This window comes from Neovison vison, chromosome 11 (assembly GCF_020171115.1).
Source record: "Neovison vison isolate M4711 chromosome 11, ASM_NN_V1, whole genome shotgun sequence".
Classification (NCBI taxonomy): Eukaryota; Metazoa; Chordata; class Mammalia; order Carnivora; family Mustelidae; genus Neogale; species Neogale vison.
In genome coordinates, this window is record NC_058101.1 from 105,873,581 (window position 1) to 105,892,723 (window position 19,143).

The window sequence follows — 19,143 nt, forward strand, 5'->3', positions numbered from 1 at the left end:
AAAGGAAATTTTCTGACCGTAAAGGATCTTACATAAGTTAGCTTCCCTGTCCTGTCGTCTTCCAGTGATTTCTGAGCCGGTCTGGTGACAATGTACTTCCTTTGTCCTGAGGCTATACATAACCACCCTCAGGCAGCTCTAACTCAGTAACAACCGAACCCTCTCCCGCCTGGGGATTCCATTCATTGTTCCTCATTTCATCTTCTTATGATAGACGGGATAAAGCTCATCTTTTCTTTCTCATGATAGCCATTCCAATATTTGATGACAACCAAATTCTCTAGGCTATAAATAATCTCAGGTTCAAAGACTACTTCCTTTTGAAGGTTTGAGTTCTGTCACCATTCTGCCCTGAACACACTCAAGCTGGTTTCTATTTGTCTACATATGTGGTGCCTTACTCAGTATACACCTTACTCCTCGTGGGGCCTTTCAACAAAGAGTGGAAATGACACCACCACCTCCTTTGTTTTATATACCCTACTTCTGTTAATGTAGCCTGATGTGAAATTACTTGTTTGGTGGTCACATCACATTGCTGTGATGTTAAGTCCACTGTCACCTACAACTTCTAGATCTCTTTGCCTGCCTATTCCACGCTGTATTTGTGGTAATTTGGTTTTTGGATGCATTCATCATCGTTAAATATCGCTGCTTAAGAATTTAGCCCTTTGCTCCCTGCTCGGTGGGGAGTCTGCTTCTCCCTCCTTCCTCCGCCCCTCCTCGTGCTCTCTTCTCTCAGGCTCTCTCTCAAATAAATAAATAAATAAATAAATCTTAAAAAAAAAATAATTTAGCCCTTTGTCCCAGCTTTTCAAAACTAATCTGAACTCCTATATTTTGTTATTTGTCACTTCCTGTTACTGCAAATGTGGTAAGAACTCCATTGGAAACACTGATAAAATGCCTGAAGTGGCTGGAGGAAGATCCCTAAGGCTAAACTATGCCTCCTGTTGACAGCACCAACATGAGAAATACTGTTATCCCTGAAGTACCAAACCAGAGATCTCCAGCATCTCACCATGTTACCACTCTAGAGACCTGTCAGACAAGACACAGAGTTACACTTGGTGTGATTTGTTCTTACTGAGGTGCCTGAAATGGAGATCAGACCTCGAGCCTATGGTTTGGAAATACACCTACCAAACAAATGCCATGAGCATTCTATCACAAATGGGGGTGGCCGGCAGGTTAGAAGTGTGGCCGGCAGGTTAGAAGTGTATAATTATCATGTAAGGCTTTGCTTTCCTCCAGCCCTCCCCAAGAAACACACATGCATGCATATGTGTGCACACACTCAGACATATGCACACACCTACACACATACATGCACTGCAGAGCATCCCTGAACAGGCACTCCTCCAGCAAATCTGGGTAACATTTATATATCATCCTGTATATATCTGCTTCCATGTGGCCCTGGGGGTCAGAGATGATCACATTCATGTGTGTGACCATGGCGCAGAGCTCAGCACCCTGCCTGGCATGTGGGGTGTGCTACATAAACTCGGGCTATATGAATGTGAGGAAGGGAGGACAGTCAAGCAGCCTTTGAAACCTACGCATGGAATGTTGTAGGTTTAGAAGGATTTAGGTTTCTAACTAATAACCCAGAACACAATTTACATCATGGCTCTCACTGATTCCTTTTGTGTCTATATTCAAGACAACCTGACTTTCCCATGATTTCTAAAGAGTCTAGTTAATTTCATGTAAATGACAGATAATGAGATTGATAAATATTGAGATTCAAAAAATAAAATGAAATAAATAAGGACAGGAAATCCCTAAAACTGAAAACAAAAAGGTTAACTACATATCCCAGCGATACCATACCTATATAGAAGGGTAAAAATTTAATTCAAGACACTTTCAGACACATTGCTTTGAATATCCCCTCTTGAATATATATGAAGGTCAAAAAAAAAAAAACTACAAAGAAAGTCTGAACTGCGTTTAGTAAGTTTGTATCGATATTGGTAGAGCAATTTAGAAGCTACTCTGTATGTACTACAGGGCTGAGCAAAATGAGTAGGTATATTGGTATGACCAGCAACTAGGGTTTTTATTATTGAAGAAAGGTGATACAGATATGGAATGGGGGAAGGAAAGGAAGAAGCCTGTGGGGTTAGACTGGAATTATCAGTATGAATTCAAAAATATTTTTAAAAATTAATTTTCTAGCTCTGTCTAATGAGAGCCTAGGAGAAATTTCTCCAAAAAAAGGAACCAGGGCTTCTTGAAGAGATGGATGATCTCAGGGCTGGTGCAGGGAAAGTACAGGATGAACCTAGTACATTCTATTATTTCAGAAATAAGGAAGTCTTCAAAAAATTGAGTGGAGACATATCAAAAAGACATAGAAGCAAGTACAAATAACCCTCACTGGCCAAGACTGGGACCAATTAAACATCAAAATAAACAATGACAGAAATGGCTTATAATATATTGACTAACAAAATGACTAATGAGTACATACTGATCCTAAAAAAACGTTTTTAAAGAAATGTGAAAGTTCTATGTTTTTCTTTTTTTTTGAGAAAGCTCTATTTTTTAAACAGAATTCCAACTAACAAAAAGTAAAAGGAATGATATAAGTTGAAAATCACAAGTTTATCACCATCAATTGCCAATAATAATTCAGTAAAGATTCATCCATGAATGCTAAAACCATTGGGAGCAATAGATGAGGATGGTGGCTTGCACCAAGGAGGCAGCAGTGGAGGTGGGGACAAGAGATTAGGTCCTGGGTAAGTTTGAAGGCACAACAGTAAGACTGCCTGGTGGATCAGACGTGGGGGTGCAAGAAGAGAGGAGTTCAGGAAACTCTAAGGGTTTTAGCCTGAGCAAGTGGAAGGATGGAACTGCCATTTTCCAAGAAGGGAAAGGTATTAGTTCAGTAGGAAACACTTGCCACTGAGGAGTCTGAAGCAGAAGGGGCCCATTTCAACTCAGAAAATTTAGACACGTGGCTAAGGTCTAAGTTACAGTGTCCCAACTCAGTGGGATGAGGACACGATCACCTGATTCTTGGTCAGGTGCAGCAAGGGAGGAAAAGGAAGAGAAGGCTGTTGAGATGGGAAGAACGAGACAGAGAGCGATTGGAGTGAAGCCTTGAAGGCTGGTCAAAGACGGGATGCTTCCAGTAACAACCTATTATTATTACATCACGTTAAGTGTGTCTTCTTTAGCTGTATTATGATAGTACTGGTGCTCCTTTGGGGAGGTCTAATTCTAGCATTTCCTGCATGTTGATGATTCACTCATTATCCGAACAATTACTGGTTACTCACTACATACTATTGCAGGTGCTGGAGTTAACAGCAGTAAACAAGACAGAAAAATAAAAAAAATTCCTGCTTGCCCTCATGGAGCTCACAATCATGTTACAGATATTTTCATGATTTTTTTTTTATTAAAAACATAAACATGTCCTGCGTGAACATTAAATGCTATAGATGTGCCAGGTGCGTGTATGTCAGTTACTTCACTTAATGCTGGTACTCTTCCTGCAAAGTAGGTATTTTTATTGTCATCTTATAAATGAGAAAAATAAAGTCTGAAGAGATTCAGCAATGTGAAAGGGCACAATCACCTTTAAGGGCACAATCTTGAGCAAGATCCAGCTTTTGCTTTCAAGTACGATATTTTGCTCACAAGACCACACAACTCCATTTATCTGCTATATGACAGATATCTTCACTTCAGCAACTTAATGGGTTTACTCAGATCCTGCAAAGTCCCCTGTATTGTGTAAAGCATAAATAAAGCGCCTTATATGAAGCAATTCATTATCTTCTCTTGTTCTAACTATTGTTCACTGGGATTAATATCTAGGATATGATCTCATGCCTTTCTCTTTGTGAAATCTTGCAATGGTTATGGATGGAATTGGTCTGACCCGCTCACAGGATTGATTGTTAAATTTTCAGAAATTTTGCAAGCTAGTACTTCATACCGATAGCTTGAAACTGACCATGGTGGGAGTATTTACATCCAGGAAACTGACAAATACTACAAATCAGGGCTTTGTTTTGTTCTCTGGACAGCTGGTTATTTTTTTATTTTTTAATTTTTTTAAAGATTTTATTTATTTATTTGACAGAGAGATCACAAGTAGGCAGAGAGGCAGGCAGAGAGAGAGGAGGAAGCAGGCTCCCTGCTGAGCAGAGAGCCCCAATGCGGGGCTCGATCCCAGGACCCTGAGATCATGACCTGAGCCGAAGGCAGAGGCTTTAACCCACTGAGCCACCCAGGCGCCCCTGGACAGCTGGTTATTAAACAGTTACTAGCACACAACTGTATTGAAGGTCTAACATCTACTGAATGGGGGAAATAACACAGGAGTTACTTTCTTAAACAAATTATTCAAAATACCTGACAAACGTCTCTAAATTGAAAGATTTTCTACTACTCCCTAAATCTATATTAATGATATATAAGGGAATACAGCAGATATATGTAAGTGTCTTTCTGTGTGCAAAATGGGGCTAAAATGGTCTTTATCCCATACCTCAAAACCACTAGTTTATAAGCTTAATGCCAGGACATATGAGTAGACTCATGAGTAGACATATGAGTAGACTCATGCCAGGACTAATGAGTAGAATAGTGTACCCCTGAAGTTCAATGTTCACCCGGCACTTCAGAATGTGACCATATTTGGAAATGGGGTCTTTGCAGATATAATTAATTAAGATGAGGTCATACTGGATGGTGGTGGGCCTGAAACACAAGACTGATGTTTTATAAGAGAAAGGAGAGGTAGATTCAGACAAAGAGGGAAGACAGCCATGTGAAGACAAAGGCAGAAACTGTGTAGTGCTGCAGCTAACAAGCCAGGGAGTGTCCAGGATTGCCGGCTCCCAACCACCAGAAGCTAGAAAGAGGGAGGGAGGATTCTTCCCTGGAGCCCTCAGAGGGAGCACGGCCCTGCTGACAACTTGAGTTTTGACTTTCAGCATCCAGGAATTGCCATTGCTTCACCCGGTTTGTGGTAATTTGTTATGGCAGCCCTAGGAATTAATACAGTACTCACGCAAACGAAATCAGTGCATGCATAGTGTTGAAGAGAACGCAGTTAAGGAGCCTAACAAAAGTTTAATACACTCCTTTCTGGCTTCTGACTACCTATATTTTCATAAGAAATCATGTGTTACATCTACAAGGAAGTTTTTGGCATAGGATCTCTTTTCAATCTCCTACTTTAAAAACCCCAGACAGAAGGAAGGACATGGTGTAAACAGAGTGGAAACAATACTAATTAGTGAGGTTGTGCTAAAAATAAATTAGCGGACTGGTGAAGTTTTTGTGTAACTCCATGATTCCATAAACCAATTAGCAAAGTTGTCACTCAACACTTAAATTATTGTGGGTATATAAAAATAAAAGTAAAGGGGCACCTCAGTGGCTGAACTGGTTTAGCATCCGACTCCTGATTTTGGCTCAGGTCATGATCTCCGGGTCATGAGATCAAGCCCCACATTGGGCTCCATGCTGGGAATAGAGTCTGCTTGAGATTCTCTTTCTCCCTCTTCCCCTTCCCCCTACTAATCCCCACTCACACATACTTTCTTTCAATAATAAATAAAGTAAAATAAAATAAAGTAAAATGAAAGCAACTACTATTTTTAAGTGCTTACTATGTGCAATGCAATGAATACCTTACTTTATATGCATATCCTATGGAGTACATATTCTTTATCTCAACTTTACAGATGAAGAAACTGAGCTCTGGCCAAGTTGAGCAACACTGCTAGTTAGTGGCAAAGCAAGGCATCAACATCACTCCCAGCCCTAAACTGGCTGACTTCAGAGGTAATGCTTTGAAACCTAAAGGTGTGGTCCATAAGCCACACCTGACCTTACCTAAGCCCCAGAACCTCTAAGTGTAGAACCAGAAACCTGCCTCTTTATCACTTCCTTCCAGGCCTTCAGTCAGACACCTGTTGCTCTCTCTCCTGTACCCTCTATGTCACTCTTTCCTTCAAGTTTTCTGTCCTTCTGTGATACATTCCAGGAAATTATTTCAGATCTATTTTTCCATTTGATAATTGAAGTCAACTGTCTCAATTTTTTAACTGTCTTGATTTTTAAAAAAATTTTTAAAAAGATTTTATTTATTTATTTGACATAGAGAGAGAGAGAGATCTCAAGTAGGCAGAGAGGCAGGCGGGGGTGGGGTGGGGAAGCAGGGCCCCTGCTGAGCAGAGAGCCCCGATGCGGGGCTCGATTCCAGGACCCTGAGATCATGACCTGAGCCGAAGGCAGAGGCTTAACCCACTGAGCCACCCAGAGAGAGAGAGAGAGCATGCATAACCAGGGGGAACAGCAGGCAGAGGGAGAAGCAGGCTCCTCTTTGAGCAAGGAGCCGGATGCGGAACTCAATCCAAACACCCCAGGATCATGACCAAGCCAAAGGCAGCTGTTCAACCAACTGAGCCACCCAAGTGTCCCTCTAATCTTTATTTTAACTCATTCACTGAGTTAAATAATTTCAGTGGTTATATTTTTAATTTGGAATCCTGCTTTTTTTTCCCTTAACATTAGCCCATAAGCAGTTTTCCATGTTGTACAGTCTTCATAGAGGGTTTTTGTTTTTGTTTTTTTTTTAAAGATTTTACTTATTTATTTGACAGATAAAGTGAGAGAGCACAAGCAGGCAGAGCAGCAGAGGGAGAGAGAGAAGCAGGCTCCCCAGTGAGCAGGGAGCCTGATGTGGAGCTCGATCCCAGGACTCTGGGATCATGACCTGAGCGGAAGGCAGTCGCTTCACCAACTCAGCCACCCAGGTGCCCCTTCACACTGTTTTTTAAAAACAGTGGCATAATATTTTATTCTGCAGTTATACCATGATTTACCAATTCATTCATCTGTTGTTATATCTTGTCATTATATGACATAAGCCCTCAGAAATTATCATAGAATTATAGAATCCCAGATTGGCTAAATGACCCATTGTGACTTAGCATGTGTGGAACAGGTCTCAGGCATCTCTGCAGTTAGAATACTCTTGGGCGGGGTGCCTGGGTGGCTCAGTAGGTTAAAGCCTCTGCCTTCATAAGTAGAAAGACCCTTAATATTTCAATAATGAATAGTATCTCCTGATGGTTAAGAGTACGGACTCTTAAATCATACTGTCTGGGGGCGCCTGGGTGGTTGGCATCTGCCTCTGGTTCAGGTCATGATCTCAGGGTACTGGGATGGAAGTCCTGCTTTAGGCTCCCTCCTCAGTGGGGAGCCCGCTTTTCCCTCTCCCTCTGCTCCCCTGCTCCTGCTCTCTCTGTCAAATAAATAAATAAAATCTTAAAAAAAAAATCATACTGTCTGAACAGAAATCTTGCATTCCATCCCAGAAAGACTGTGAGACTCAGGGTAAGCCTCTTAACTTTTCTGGGCTTCGATGTTCTCATTTATCAAATGAGGATCAGGGAACCTACCTCAGTGGACTGTTGTGATGCCTAAACGAGATGATTAAAGTAAGCACAACAATCCATTCTCATAATCACTCTATTGGGTGGACAGGGACCTCAAGGTGAGAGGAACTGCTTGTGAAAGTCTTCCTGCACCTTCCAGAGTACCCACAGGAGACTCTGGGGAGGTGAGTATAGCACAGATGGTTCTGATCTGGGAGCCTGCCCTGCAGGTGGGGAGAGGATGCTGAGACTGCCAGGGAGCCTACTGTCTCACCTCTAGACCAGCTGACAGCTGAGAAACAGCTTGTCTGTGGAGGAGGAGGTGTTACACATTTTGAGGGCTGTAGTACTTCCGGATATTCTTATCTTATCAAGAAGCATTACCAGTATGTGACTTTATGAGACCTGAATTCTTGAATGGAATGGAGAGACGCTATATATAATCTTCAGACTGAGCTTACAGGGGTGAGAAGCCATCAGAGATTTGTTTTAGGTTCAAGAATGGTCCCAGGACAATCGTGTATTTAAAGAAGAGGAGAGGAAAGAAAAATGGGAATGGCCTGGAGACGATGGTCACCAAGCCAGGACACACAAAAACAAAACTTAAAACTCAGACAATCTGTGGTTCCACTGATAATCTCTTAAAGGTTAAGCTTCACAACTACCATCTCTGCTAGAAGTTTCCTTAATGAGTAGATCTCTCTAGTTCATAGTAGAGATGATGAATATATACAGTGAATTTAGAGGGCTCTTTTTAAATATATTCTACTATGTAATATTTTGTTCTAGGGGCTAAATACAAAACTTTGAACTACTTGAAAGAAAAATTATCTAGAAGTCCAGATTGTGGTTGCAACACAGGAGAGAGTTTTGTCTGCTTGCCTAGAGCAGGACCGGGCACACAGGGCTCAATGAATATTTGTTAAATGAATTTTCTTTCTTTTAACTTCAATTACTAATGGTTAGCTTCATGCTGAATCAGCATCAGTATGGAAGGGCAAGAGAGAGAAAGCAATGAAGCCCATTCACCGTCTGTGTCTGTTGATAAGTCTCCCTTCTTTTCCACCCTGCAACCAAAGGGAAGGGAGGCTTTCCTGAGTTTTGTATTTCAACCCTGAAATATTTCAATTCACTTAAAATGGATAAAAAATGCAAAAACATAACTATAAAATTAAAAAGTACAAAAATAAAAACTGAAAAAATTTACAAAGACATTATATATTATACACCAATTTTTTTAATTAGCTGCTGTCCAAAGTTACAGAGACACGTACTCCACGGCACTGATTCTTTTCTTTTTAAAGATTTTATTTATTTATTTGACAGACAGAGATCACAAGTAGGCAGAGAGGCAGGCAGAGAGAGAAAGGGGAGAAGCAGGCTACCTGCTGAGCAGAGAGCCCGATGCGGGGCTTGATCCTGGGACTGGATCCCAGGACTCTGGGATCATGATCTGGGCTGAAGGCAGAGGCTTTCACCCACTGAGCCACCCAGGTGCCCTATATGGCATTGATTCTTAACCATGTTTGAATCTTTCCCTTTGAAAATCTGATTAAAAAGTTATTTCTCCAGAAAAAATGTATGTACATTAACATAAAATTCTGCACAGAAATTCACAAGTTCCAAATTTCTCTGAAACCACCGAAAGGGATTCAGGTCACAAGCCGTCTCCTCAATATACAGACCACAAGACTCCGCACCGAGGGGATGTCGTTATTTCCCCCAGGAACATATGTAAATAAGAAACAGCTCAGAGCTGTTGATGGAAATTTTAATAAATGCTATGAGCTTAGGTTATATACGCATGCCTAATTTATTCTGGTTATTTTCTTCCCTGTTGTTTTTAGAAATTGAGTCAGATTAAATTATTCAAAATTTCTATTAAAACTAGATCCTTAAAACGGCAAACCTCTTGGATCAGACAAGTCTATACAAAGGAAAGGTTATGCAAGGATATGTGATAGCCTTAAACGTCACAGCAGATCAGCTGGTCTTTATTTGACCTTGATGGAACTCAACATTTAGGATTTTTAAGTGAGAGGCACCAAGAGCGAAGACTTAAAAAAAAAAAAAATCAAGTGGGCAGGGGGGACAACAAAAAAGCTGTTGTTGACCTACATATTTCGACACATGCCTTCTGTTCAACATGAAACCCTCAGGAAAGAACACATATGTGAGAAAAAGCTTTCAGAAAACATTCGATTAAAAATAGTTATGCTCCCATCAGCTGTGTTTCAAGTTGTAGTCCATTGCATTTGATATTTATAACTGAAGAGAAAATAAAAATACCCACTGGTGAGCTATTTGTATTTTAGAATCAAGGTCACTGACACCGATTTCTGTTTGGCATCTAGTGGGCTCTGCTGGAGGTTGTCCTAGCAGCTGAGGACGGGTACTTTCTGCTGCTTTGGAAGAGAATCACTGAAAGCTTATGAAGCCCCATCGGGCTGCTCCTGTTGGCGCCCTTCCACCTCTATGGAGGAAAGCAGTTTGATTAATAAAAAAAAATCTGATGCATAACTTTCGGGAAAAAGAGGGAAACGAGCCTTCTTTGGCACTCCTTGCTGAGTCAAAAACAGGCAGGGACAAGCTTGGCCCCGAGGAAGCTACTTGTGCTTTTCTGCCAGCCTCTCCCATTAGGAGCTCCGTGATGAAATCAGAACTGAGGAAACTTTAAAGAGAAACTTTATTGGATAGTATAATAGAATATTAAATGTTTAACAACAGGAAAGCTTTTCTTTAAAAAGGGCACATAAGGGTTAGTCTGTATATTTACTTTCCCTAGGTTTTTCTCTCAGTATTAATTTTTGTTGTTTTGAGTCAGAACAAGCTCCACATTGTAAATGAATAAATTTTATCTAGCTGATAAAGAGGAATCAGCATGATCAAAGTGAACACTGATCTTCAACGGAGTCGAGTTTTAATTCTCATTTGCCCTGAAAGGGAGCCATGATATATAATAGAAAATTAGGGTGGAAGCCAGTAAAAATTAATTCTCTTGAAAATGCCAATATTTATGGAAGCATATTTATGCAGTAGAAGTAGTAAAGCCTATCAGAGAATGAAAGTTCAGAACACTGGTTTACTTACCAAGAAAAAGGAAAAAATGATAGATGGGTGGAGTTGTACCTGTAACTGTGTTTCATTTGAGAGACAGAGAGCTCAAAAGCACACATGGTAGAATGTTAAGATCTATTAATCTAGATAGTGTACCTGGTGTCTGTTATACCAATTTTTAAATGTTCTTGAAATATGCTTGAAGTACTTTGTAATTAAAACAATTTTTTTTTTTTTTTAAAGAATGTGAAGGGGTGCCTGGGTAGCTCAGTTAGTTAAGCATCTGCCTTTGGCTCAGGTCATGATCCCAGAATCCTGGGATCAAGCCCTGCATTGAGCTCCTTGCTCAGCAGAGAGCCTGCTTCTCCCTCTGTCTCTGCCTGCAGTTTCCCCTGCTTGTGCTCTCTCTCCCTCTTTCTCTCTGTCAAATAAATAAATAAAATCTTTAAAAAAAAATAAAAAGAATGTGAAGACTTACAGAGCAAGGCTCTAGAAGTCTGAATGGGATTCTGACTTGAAAGAACCATGCAGAACACCAGATGGTCCAATAGTCCGTAGTCCGATTTCTAGAAATAATCTCCACACTGGAAGAACAGGTCTAAGCCTGGCTTACACCCAGCTTATGAGAAATAGGGTTTTAGGCGTGGGATAAAATTCCCGTAGAAAAAGGAGGAGTGGGTAGACCACTAGAGTTGTTTTAAAATGATTTAACTCCGGTATCATATTTGGACAGTTAGCAAGAGAGTAAGCCCAGTGGGTTTTACATCCACTCATTCTATAAAGTGCAGTTAGGGGTCTACAGCCCCCAAGTCACAGTCAACCCCAGTAGCTTTTGAGGTGGCCCCTGACCCTTTGCTGTTGCCTGTGTGTGACAGAGAGCACGGGAAGCCACCAGCCTTTCAGATGCCTGAAAAACAGAGTGGTGTGCTTAAAAACAAGGGAAGACAGAACAGTAAGAGGCTGGAGGTGAGGAAAAGGCAGAGCCCATAATATTTCACTGTTAAAGCTGAACAAATGTACTTTAATAAGGATGTAGTATATGTAGACCTCAGAAATAGCATTCCTTCCCAGTAAATCTAAATGCCCTCCCTCTGACTTCTGCAGGAATGGATTCTGGGGTAAGTACGGGGCACTCCCCATTATCCCTCCCTCCACTGGACACTGGAGGGGAGGATGGGGACCACCCACTGAAGCTCCCACTCGCTCACCCAACACCACAGCTCTGCTGGCTCATTGCCTGGGCAGAGCCTGTTTCCACTTTCACTTTCTCTTCTACAACAGTTCACGACCAAGTGTTAACTTTTAGATATGAAGTCATCATAGAATATGGAATGTTGAAGACCTCTTTTTTCTTCTCTTTTCTTTCTCTTTCATATCCAGTATGCTAGCTCAGAGATCCAAGAAGAAATCATACAGTCACTGTGATCATCATGTTGAAAATAAGTATCTACTAATAATGGAGAAAAGTATGTATGTCTGCAATATAATATACTTAGGCGATTCCATATAACCCATGTGCTACAGCTTTTTAGTAGAAAAGGAGGCAGAGGAGTGAGGTTACGTCTGATTCAACCTGCGTCTAGATGGGTGGTTCTAAGGCGGCAGGGTAATTTTGCACACCCCCCTGCCCCCCAGGGATACAGCAGTATCTAGAGACACTTTTGGTTGTCACAGTTGTAGAGAAGCTATTGGCTTCTAGCATGTAGAAGCTAGGGATGCTGTTGAGTATCCTGCACTGTGCTGGAAAGCCCCCTACAACATAGAGTTTTCTGGCCCCAAATGTCAGTAGTGCCAAGTCTGAGAAACCCTGCTGCTGTTGCATATGGCCCACTGCTTCCCTTTGAGCCTCACACAGAATGGGTGCTTAGTTCACTACAACAGAAGACAAGTACAATTGTAAAGATCCTCCTGATAAGACGCTTTTACAGGTATAGGTACATCTTTATAGGTAAAATTGTAAAGATCCTTCTGATAAGAGATAGATACCGAGAACAAATCTTTCCTCTGTCTAAATTTTACAGACAGTCGGGAGTTAAAACCCCTCGGTAACCTGAAAGGTCCCGTTCCACTATCGCGATCAAAAGTGAGATCGGGAGAAGAGCTCTGGGACAAATACCTCATGGTCGTGTCTCTCTCCCTCCTCTCCATCCTTCCCAGTAAGAGGTTTTAAGATAAATAAAATGACTTCCTTTAACTGTTGTGAAGAGCAGAGGCATTTAAACTCTCAGGGAACAATGACCGGCTAGAACAATGACAGTTTGTAACAGATTCTCTAAACTCTTCTTCCTTTTCTTACAACTGGAATAAATGCTTAATAAGTATATGTTGCATCAGTGAATAATAAAAAATAAATGACTGACATAATGATACCGTAGCTCAAGTGTAATAATGAGCAATCTTGCACATTTATATTTTCACTTTATTTTTAGTTGTTTATATACTTATATTTCCCACTAAGTATTAAACTCCTTGATACAGAAACTATGATTTGATAAGAACATTGAATGCCTCCATTAGCTGTTTCATTTCTCAATTATTTTGTAAATGTGAGGCAGCAACCACTACATGAGAAGGATGTATGAAGACTGAGCATAAGTGAATAGAGTTTTTTATTAGGTAATAAATTTACAACAAAGGTAATGCTATGTATTTGTTAGCATCAAAAATTGCTGCTTAGCCACAAAAGCCTGAAGCATTACAAATAAGCAGTTCATGAAAATACCATAATTTACATTTTTTTGTACAGAGCCAGTCCAGAAAAAAAAGTTTTTCTCTTCATGTTAATTCTTCAGTAATTATAACCAACACCAAAGTTGATAACACGTATCTTTCAATTACCCTTATCACAAGCACACACACATAAACACATGAAATATTTATGTATATGATACACAGACACATATGTTAAAAAGACAAGGGCTAGAGGGAGCCTGGGTGGCCCAGCTAGCTGGTTAAGCATTCATCTCTTGATTTCAGCTCAGGTCATGATCTTGGGTCTTGAGATCAAGCCCCACGTCGGGGCTCTGCACTAGGTGTGGAGCCTACTCAGGGTTCTCTCTCTCCCCCTCTCTCACTTTTTGCTTGCATGCACTCTCTCTCTTTCCAAAAAAAAGAAAGAAAGAAAAGAAGAAAAAAGTGCTGGTTCTGATTTCCTAACATCTGAGTACACTTTGACCCTGAAGCCTCTCTCCCTCTTGTTTTCAGAGTTACAGTTCTCTGCTCTTAGTTTACCCTGGTCCTTCCATGCCCTGTTCCCTGGGTCCCTGCCTCCAGCACCCCACATGGACGCACTCCACTCCACGTGAGAGTTCAACAAGCAACAGTCTGCGGAGAAGAGCCAGCCATCCTTGAGAAAGACAAGTGAATTCCTCTCTGAGCCACAGGCTCCTCACAGACAATACACTTTTTACCGACCAGGGTGGTTGTGAGGATTAGAAGAGATTATGTATCTAAAGCACTTGGCAACTCTTTGGTGCTTAATAAATGCTAATTCTCTTGTTTAATTGCTGCTCCTCTTTCCTCACCCAGGTTCTAAAGGACTTGAGACCGTAAGACTGTGGTTAACACATGGTATTTACCCCGCCTGATGACCCTGACTGGGAGAAAAACCTCTTTTTATCCCACAGGGCAGCTAGCTAGGAGAATTCCAATGCAAAATGTCAAGTAGGACTGGCACTAGAGAATATGCGTGAGGGTCATTCAAATGGTAAGGGACGATATCACAGTATTTTGTCTTCTGTCTTGGAACGGGATCAGAAATTAGAGAAGCCTGTACCTGGAAGTGGAGAGGGAGGAGAGGAAGAAGAGGCAGGAGGCAGAACACAAAGCTGGCAACACCAGAGACCAATTTCCTTCACATCACGGTTTTACGGAGGATCTGTCCTATTGCCCTTCACCTAGTCCCCAAAACAAACCAACAACAAAATACAGAAGAATGCTCTACCCCGAGAGGCACTCACACCTTAGTGGGAACGGAGATGATAGTCTTTTGCCAAAGTCTTGAATTACTGAACAAACAAAACTTTTACCAATAGCAGAATTGTAATTATTGACGGTTTATCTGCAGAACTCTTAGCAATCAGCCTATGGAACATGGCCTCATGGTATGAGAATAAAAAGCTCAAACTAACTCTGGTAACGATATTCTCAATTAAACTAACAGACAGAAAAAGAACCTGAAGACATGTAAAAGGCTAGACCAAGCCTGCTCCAGGCACGTCTGGAAGCAGTAGGTTCCGTGGACTAGCACGTGTGGTTTGTACAGTCGCTCAAGGAGAGGCCCTACAAGACTTGCAGGCTCTCTGAGGAACACTAATAAACATGTTCTCATTCCATCTCTACAAGACCGTATGAGGTACAGACCATTAACATTTCTGCATCGTATACATTAGGGTCCCGAGGGCTAGAAGTGTCGGGTAACCCAGGCAAAGGCACACAGCTCTTCACAGAGCCCGGATCTGAGATCATGCTCTTAAATACGAAGCCACATAATCCCACACCCAGTCATCTGCTGTTTCTCACTACATCTCCAAAGGGCTGATATCAAGCACTTCTTTCGAAGACATATTAAAATTTCAGGAATCATGACAACTAAAAGCCACTTGAAGATGATCAAGATGTTGGTTGATGTTGAGATAATTTCTACTACATGGAAATATTAATAGAATCTTAAAATGTGTCACTTCTATTGCTAAGAGACAAATTTCTTACTTAAAAATTATAATGATCGTGTGAACAGCTTAGGACCAAAGGCAGACAGTACTCCCTTAAAGCATTCCTTTCTTTTGCTCTTAGGCAATCTAATCTTCTGGAATCATATAGAAGGACATCACAGACTTACTTTGACCTGAGGGTAGGACTTCTTGTTCTTTTCACTAGATGCACCGGGGAGTCCACCGTGGGATGGGCCTTCACATACATAACGGAAACGAAATCCTCTCTGCAAAGGTGAATACAGAGTCAACAAGTTTGAGAAATACTAATTAAAAATTATAGGGGCACAGTCATATACAAATGTTTTATTCTTGTATGTACTAGGTGAGAGAGGAAAAAAGCATACACTGTGAAAGGGGACTCTACAAACAAGAACCACTTTTCCCATAATCTTATTATAAACATAGATGTCAATTGATACTTGTGTACTGAGCTGTGGCTTAAAAGCCAGTTCCCTAACCCGGCAGGACCTCTCCTGCTATGCATATGCGGAGAGTGAGCTGCTGAAGGTTTTAAGCCCGGACTGGACATGCTGCAGCTTGTCTGAATCAGAGTTTCCTCATCTCGAATTGCTGCAGCCAAGCTCCAAACTTGGCCACATTACGGACTTAAGATTCTTTGACTCTTACTTAAAGGCATTCCTTTATCTACTCTGATCACAGTTGGTTCAGGCGGGATTATAGAAATGTCCTGTTAAATACATTGCATCCGTGTTGTAGAACATACTCTGCTAAAGTTGAGATTTCGGATTTTATGATTATTGATACTATCAGGCTCAGGCTTGGTATGTTAAGTGACCTGAGTAATCCAAAACCAGATAATCCCTTTCAATATTCTTAACCCAAGAATTCTACAGATGTAGCAAATCAGTGAAGAGAGAGCTGGAAGCTTTGAACCATGTGAACTACTGTGGGCTGATGGATACCGACGTTCCATGTTGTTTGCTGCTGTTTAATCTATACAGATGAGAAGATTAGACAAGACCATCTGGAAGGTCCATTCCAGTTCTAGCATTTTATGATTTGCAAAGCTAACAGTGATAACTGTACTTATTTGTATACCAAGAATAAAGCAGCAAGGAATACTATGAAAATGTATCTGATATTAAGGAAGCTTAATATTGAGGGAGCTTTCAATGTTTTTCCTGCAAGACTCAACTTTATACAGCTGTCAATCAATATGTTGGTGTTACAGTTTAAATTTCACCAGTTTTTCTTTTTTAAAATCTTTTTCAAATACCTTAATCTACTTTAAGGAACAGCCTCACCTTCCATTTATTTTTGTAGTGGGACTGATTTCATATAAGCAGTGCTAGATTACTAGGCCATCAGGAGCTCCACACACCCACTACCTGCCAGGAGGGGCTTTCTACCTTCCATACTCATAACAGTTGCAAAGTCTGGCAAATGCAAAGGTCTTAACAGTTTTAAGCTCGTGGGTCAATGTAAAAATTCTTGCCCTCCTTACATTGCATGAAGTTTCATTATTCATCATAGGGTCTTGGAAAATAATCTGAGTGGTCCAGGGACCCTGAACGAATTTAAACCTCTGGTAAGTGTCTGGAACCGTCCCTCTATTTCCTGAGAACTTTCTGATTTCCAAAGAGCATTGGTCCTAAAGCATATTTCACAGGATGAGTAAGGCCTGAAGTAAAATGCCTAGTGTGGGAAAGTTCCTCAAGTCATACATAGATCCAGAGCATATGATCAACTCAATAACCTGGGACTTAAAACAACTTTTGCATTTGACTCCTCAGGAGAATTCAGACCTAATACCAGGGAAACCTTTTGAGGTGAGGTCAGTCATTAGGAGCAATTCCTCTCTTTTGTTTCTCACCAAATCCAAACCAAAGAGTAAGTTACAAATTCAGCCCTACATCTTTTATAGACAAGGGCTGTTGGCTTATTTTTAATAATTGAATGAAATTTCGGATAGCATGAAAAAGCAGCAGCATGTGTTATATAAGCCTCCAGAACTGACTAACCATAAAGACAGAGATTTACTAACTGCTAATCTACTTAAATACAAACTCTAATGCTTTTAAAAAGCATTAGATAATTAGCACTGAATAATACGTGACAGAAATGGATATTCTAAAGATTAGTCGTCTACGCCATGACTCATCTCTGTCAGAGCTGGGGAAAATTGTGGCAAAGAAAAAATATTTTTCTAACTTTTATTTAAAGTTTTTTTTAATGAAAAAATTTAATAAAGTCATTCATTATCTTTAATCACAAAATTCCTTTAGGCAGGTGGAAAAATATACACACTTATACTTTTATATCTTATTGGGAGTCATGTCAAATGAAATATGAGGAAAGAGACATGTCTCAATAGCTTGCAAACAGTTTGTAAAACAATAGGTAGCATTCATGGTTGTGTAAGAGGATCTAAACTTCTGTGCATAGGAATTTTTAACCTGAGGATGGAAATTTATTACATTTTTTTCAGGAAGATAGGATGTCTCCACATGGATAGTCGAAATGTGTTTCTGATTCTAAATTTTTGAAATTAGAGGTTTGTCGATCCACAGCCATTCATTTTAGTCACTCCATTTGCTTACGATGAGTCATCAACCTCAAAGGCAAGGGCTACATTCATCCGGTCAGAAAGTCTGACTTGAATGCAATCTTTTTACTTTCACTGGAGTCAGACATCAAAATAACATCAGCTTGGTAAACAAACACATTGTGTTACTCAGGTGAGCTTTTAGATATCTGTGTGGAGTGAATTAAATTTTGAATTTTGGAACTACACAGCCCTTTAGGTAAATCATAGGTGTTAATTTTTCCTTATGACTGTTGGACCCATAATAGGAAACTGCATTTAAAAATTCTTATTATTGGGGCACCTGGGTGGCTCAGTGGGTTAAAGCCTCTGCCTTCGGCTTGGGTCATGATCCCAGGATCCTGGGATCGAGCCCCGCATCGGGCTCTCTGCTCAGCAGGGAGCCTGCTTCCTCCTCTCTCTCTCTCTGCCTGCCTCTCTGCCTACTTGTAATCTCTGTCTGTCAAATAAATAAATAAAATCTTTAAAAAATAAAAAAATTCTTATTATTTATGCTTATGAAAATAGATGTTTGAAAAACATGCTTTGCCTGGTATGCAGAGACAACAGATTTGGGTTTGATGTCTCATTCTCATGAGTTAATGCATTTTGCAAGTTAGGGAATTTTCCAGGAGGCCAGACCACTGCACAGGCTTCCAGGAGATAAACTTGCACCGGGAGGGTCTTTGAGAAAACAGCTACATCTTGTGAGAAGTCACACTAAAGAACTGGACATGGAGGTAAGGCAAAGCAAGTCCTGCTGGCAGCCCATGGAGTGGGTTGCCACTGCAAGTGCCAGAACAATGTCCGAAGTCTCACGTGGCATTCTCCGCATCGAAAGCTTTTTATCTCAGTTCAGCCTACAATGACAGTTAAGATAGTTCTATCCTTTAAATTCTAACCAAAATCTGAACACATATCACAATTGCAGTAACCACAATGGATGGATGCTTTATTTAAGTTCTTGACCTAGTTAGCACTGGTTCAGTGTTACACAAAGGAGAAGTGTTACACTCACTCTACCTAGCTACTGGAAACATTAAGAAATGTTTTGGGTATTAAGTGCAAGACAGCAGGTATATGCATCTCCAGTCTCGTCAAATGTGGTAAGCACATCCATTCAGAGATCTACTCACTCTGTCCTCATTCTGTGGGGACTTGTACCAGTCTAAAAATCCCCTAATAATTCAGTTCTCCCCATACCCTCTAAGAGAAGCACGAAGATTCTCTTCCCTCCTCTTTCATAAAACTGGTCTCATCTAATTTCCAGTAAATATTTATGCACACAGTCGGGGCATGGTGAGGAAGCCACTTCAATTCCCCGGCATCCCCGATAAAATTAGTGGTAAGAGGAAGAACCCGGCAAAATAAAATATTCCTCTTCAGTCTCCAACGGGGGTGAGTCTCCAGT

The 19,143-nt window shown here is 40.7% G+C and overlaps 1 protein-coding gene across 3 annotated transcripts in view; it reads right to left on the minus strand.

The window, feature by feature from the left end:
- The window catches only part of NFKB1 (nuclear factor kappa B subunit 1), a 120,070-nt gene that overhangs the window by 67,216 nt on the left and 33,711 nt on the right, over positions 1–19,143 (minus strand). For all 3 annotated transcript variants that reach the window (XM_044224395.1, XM_044224394.1, XM_044224393.1), the window contains one exon: positions 15,313–15,411. In XM_044224395.1, the coding sequence (XP_044080330.1) occupies positions 15,313–15,411 (99 nt within the window). The remainder of the gene's footprint in view (positions 1–15,312; positions 15,412–19,143) is intronic.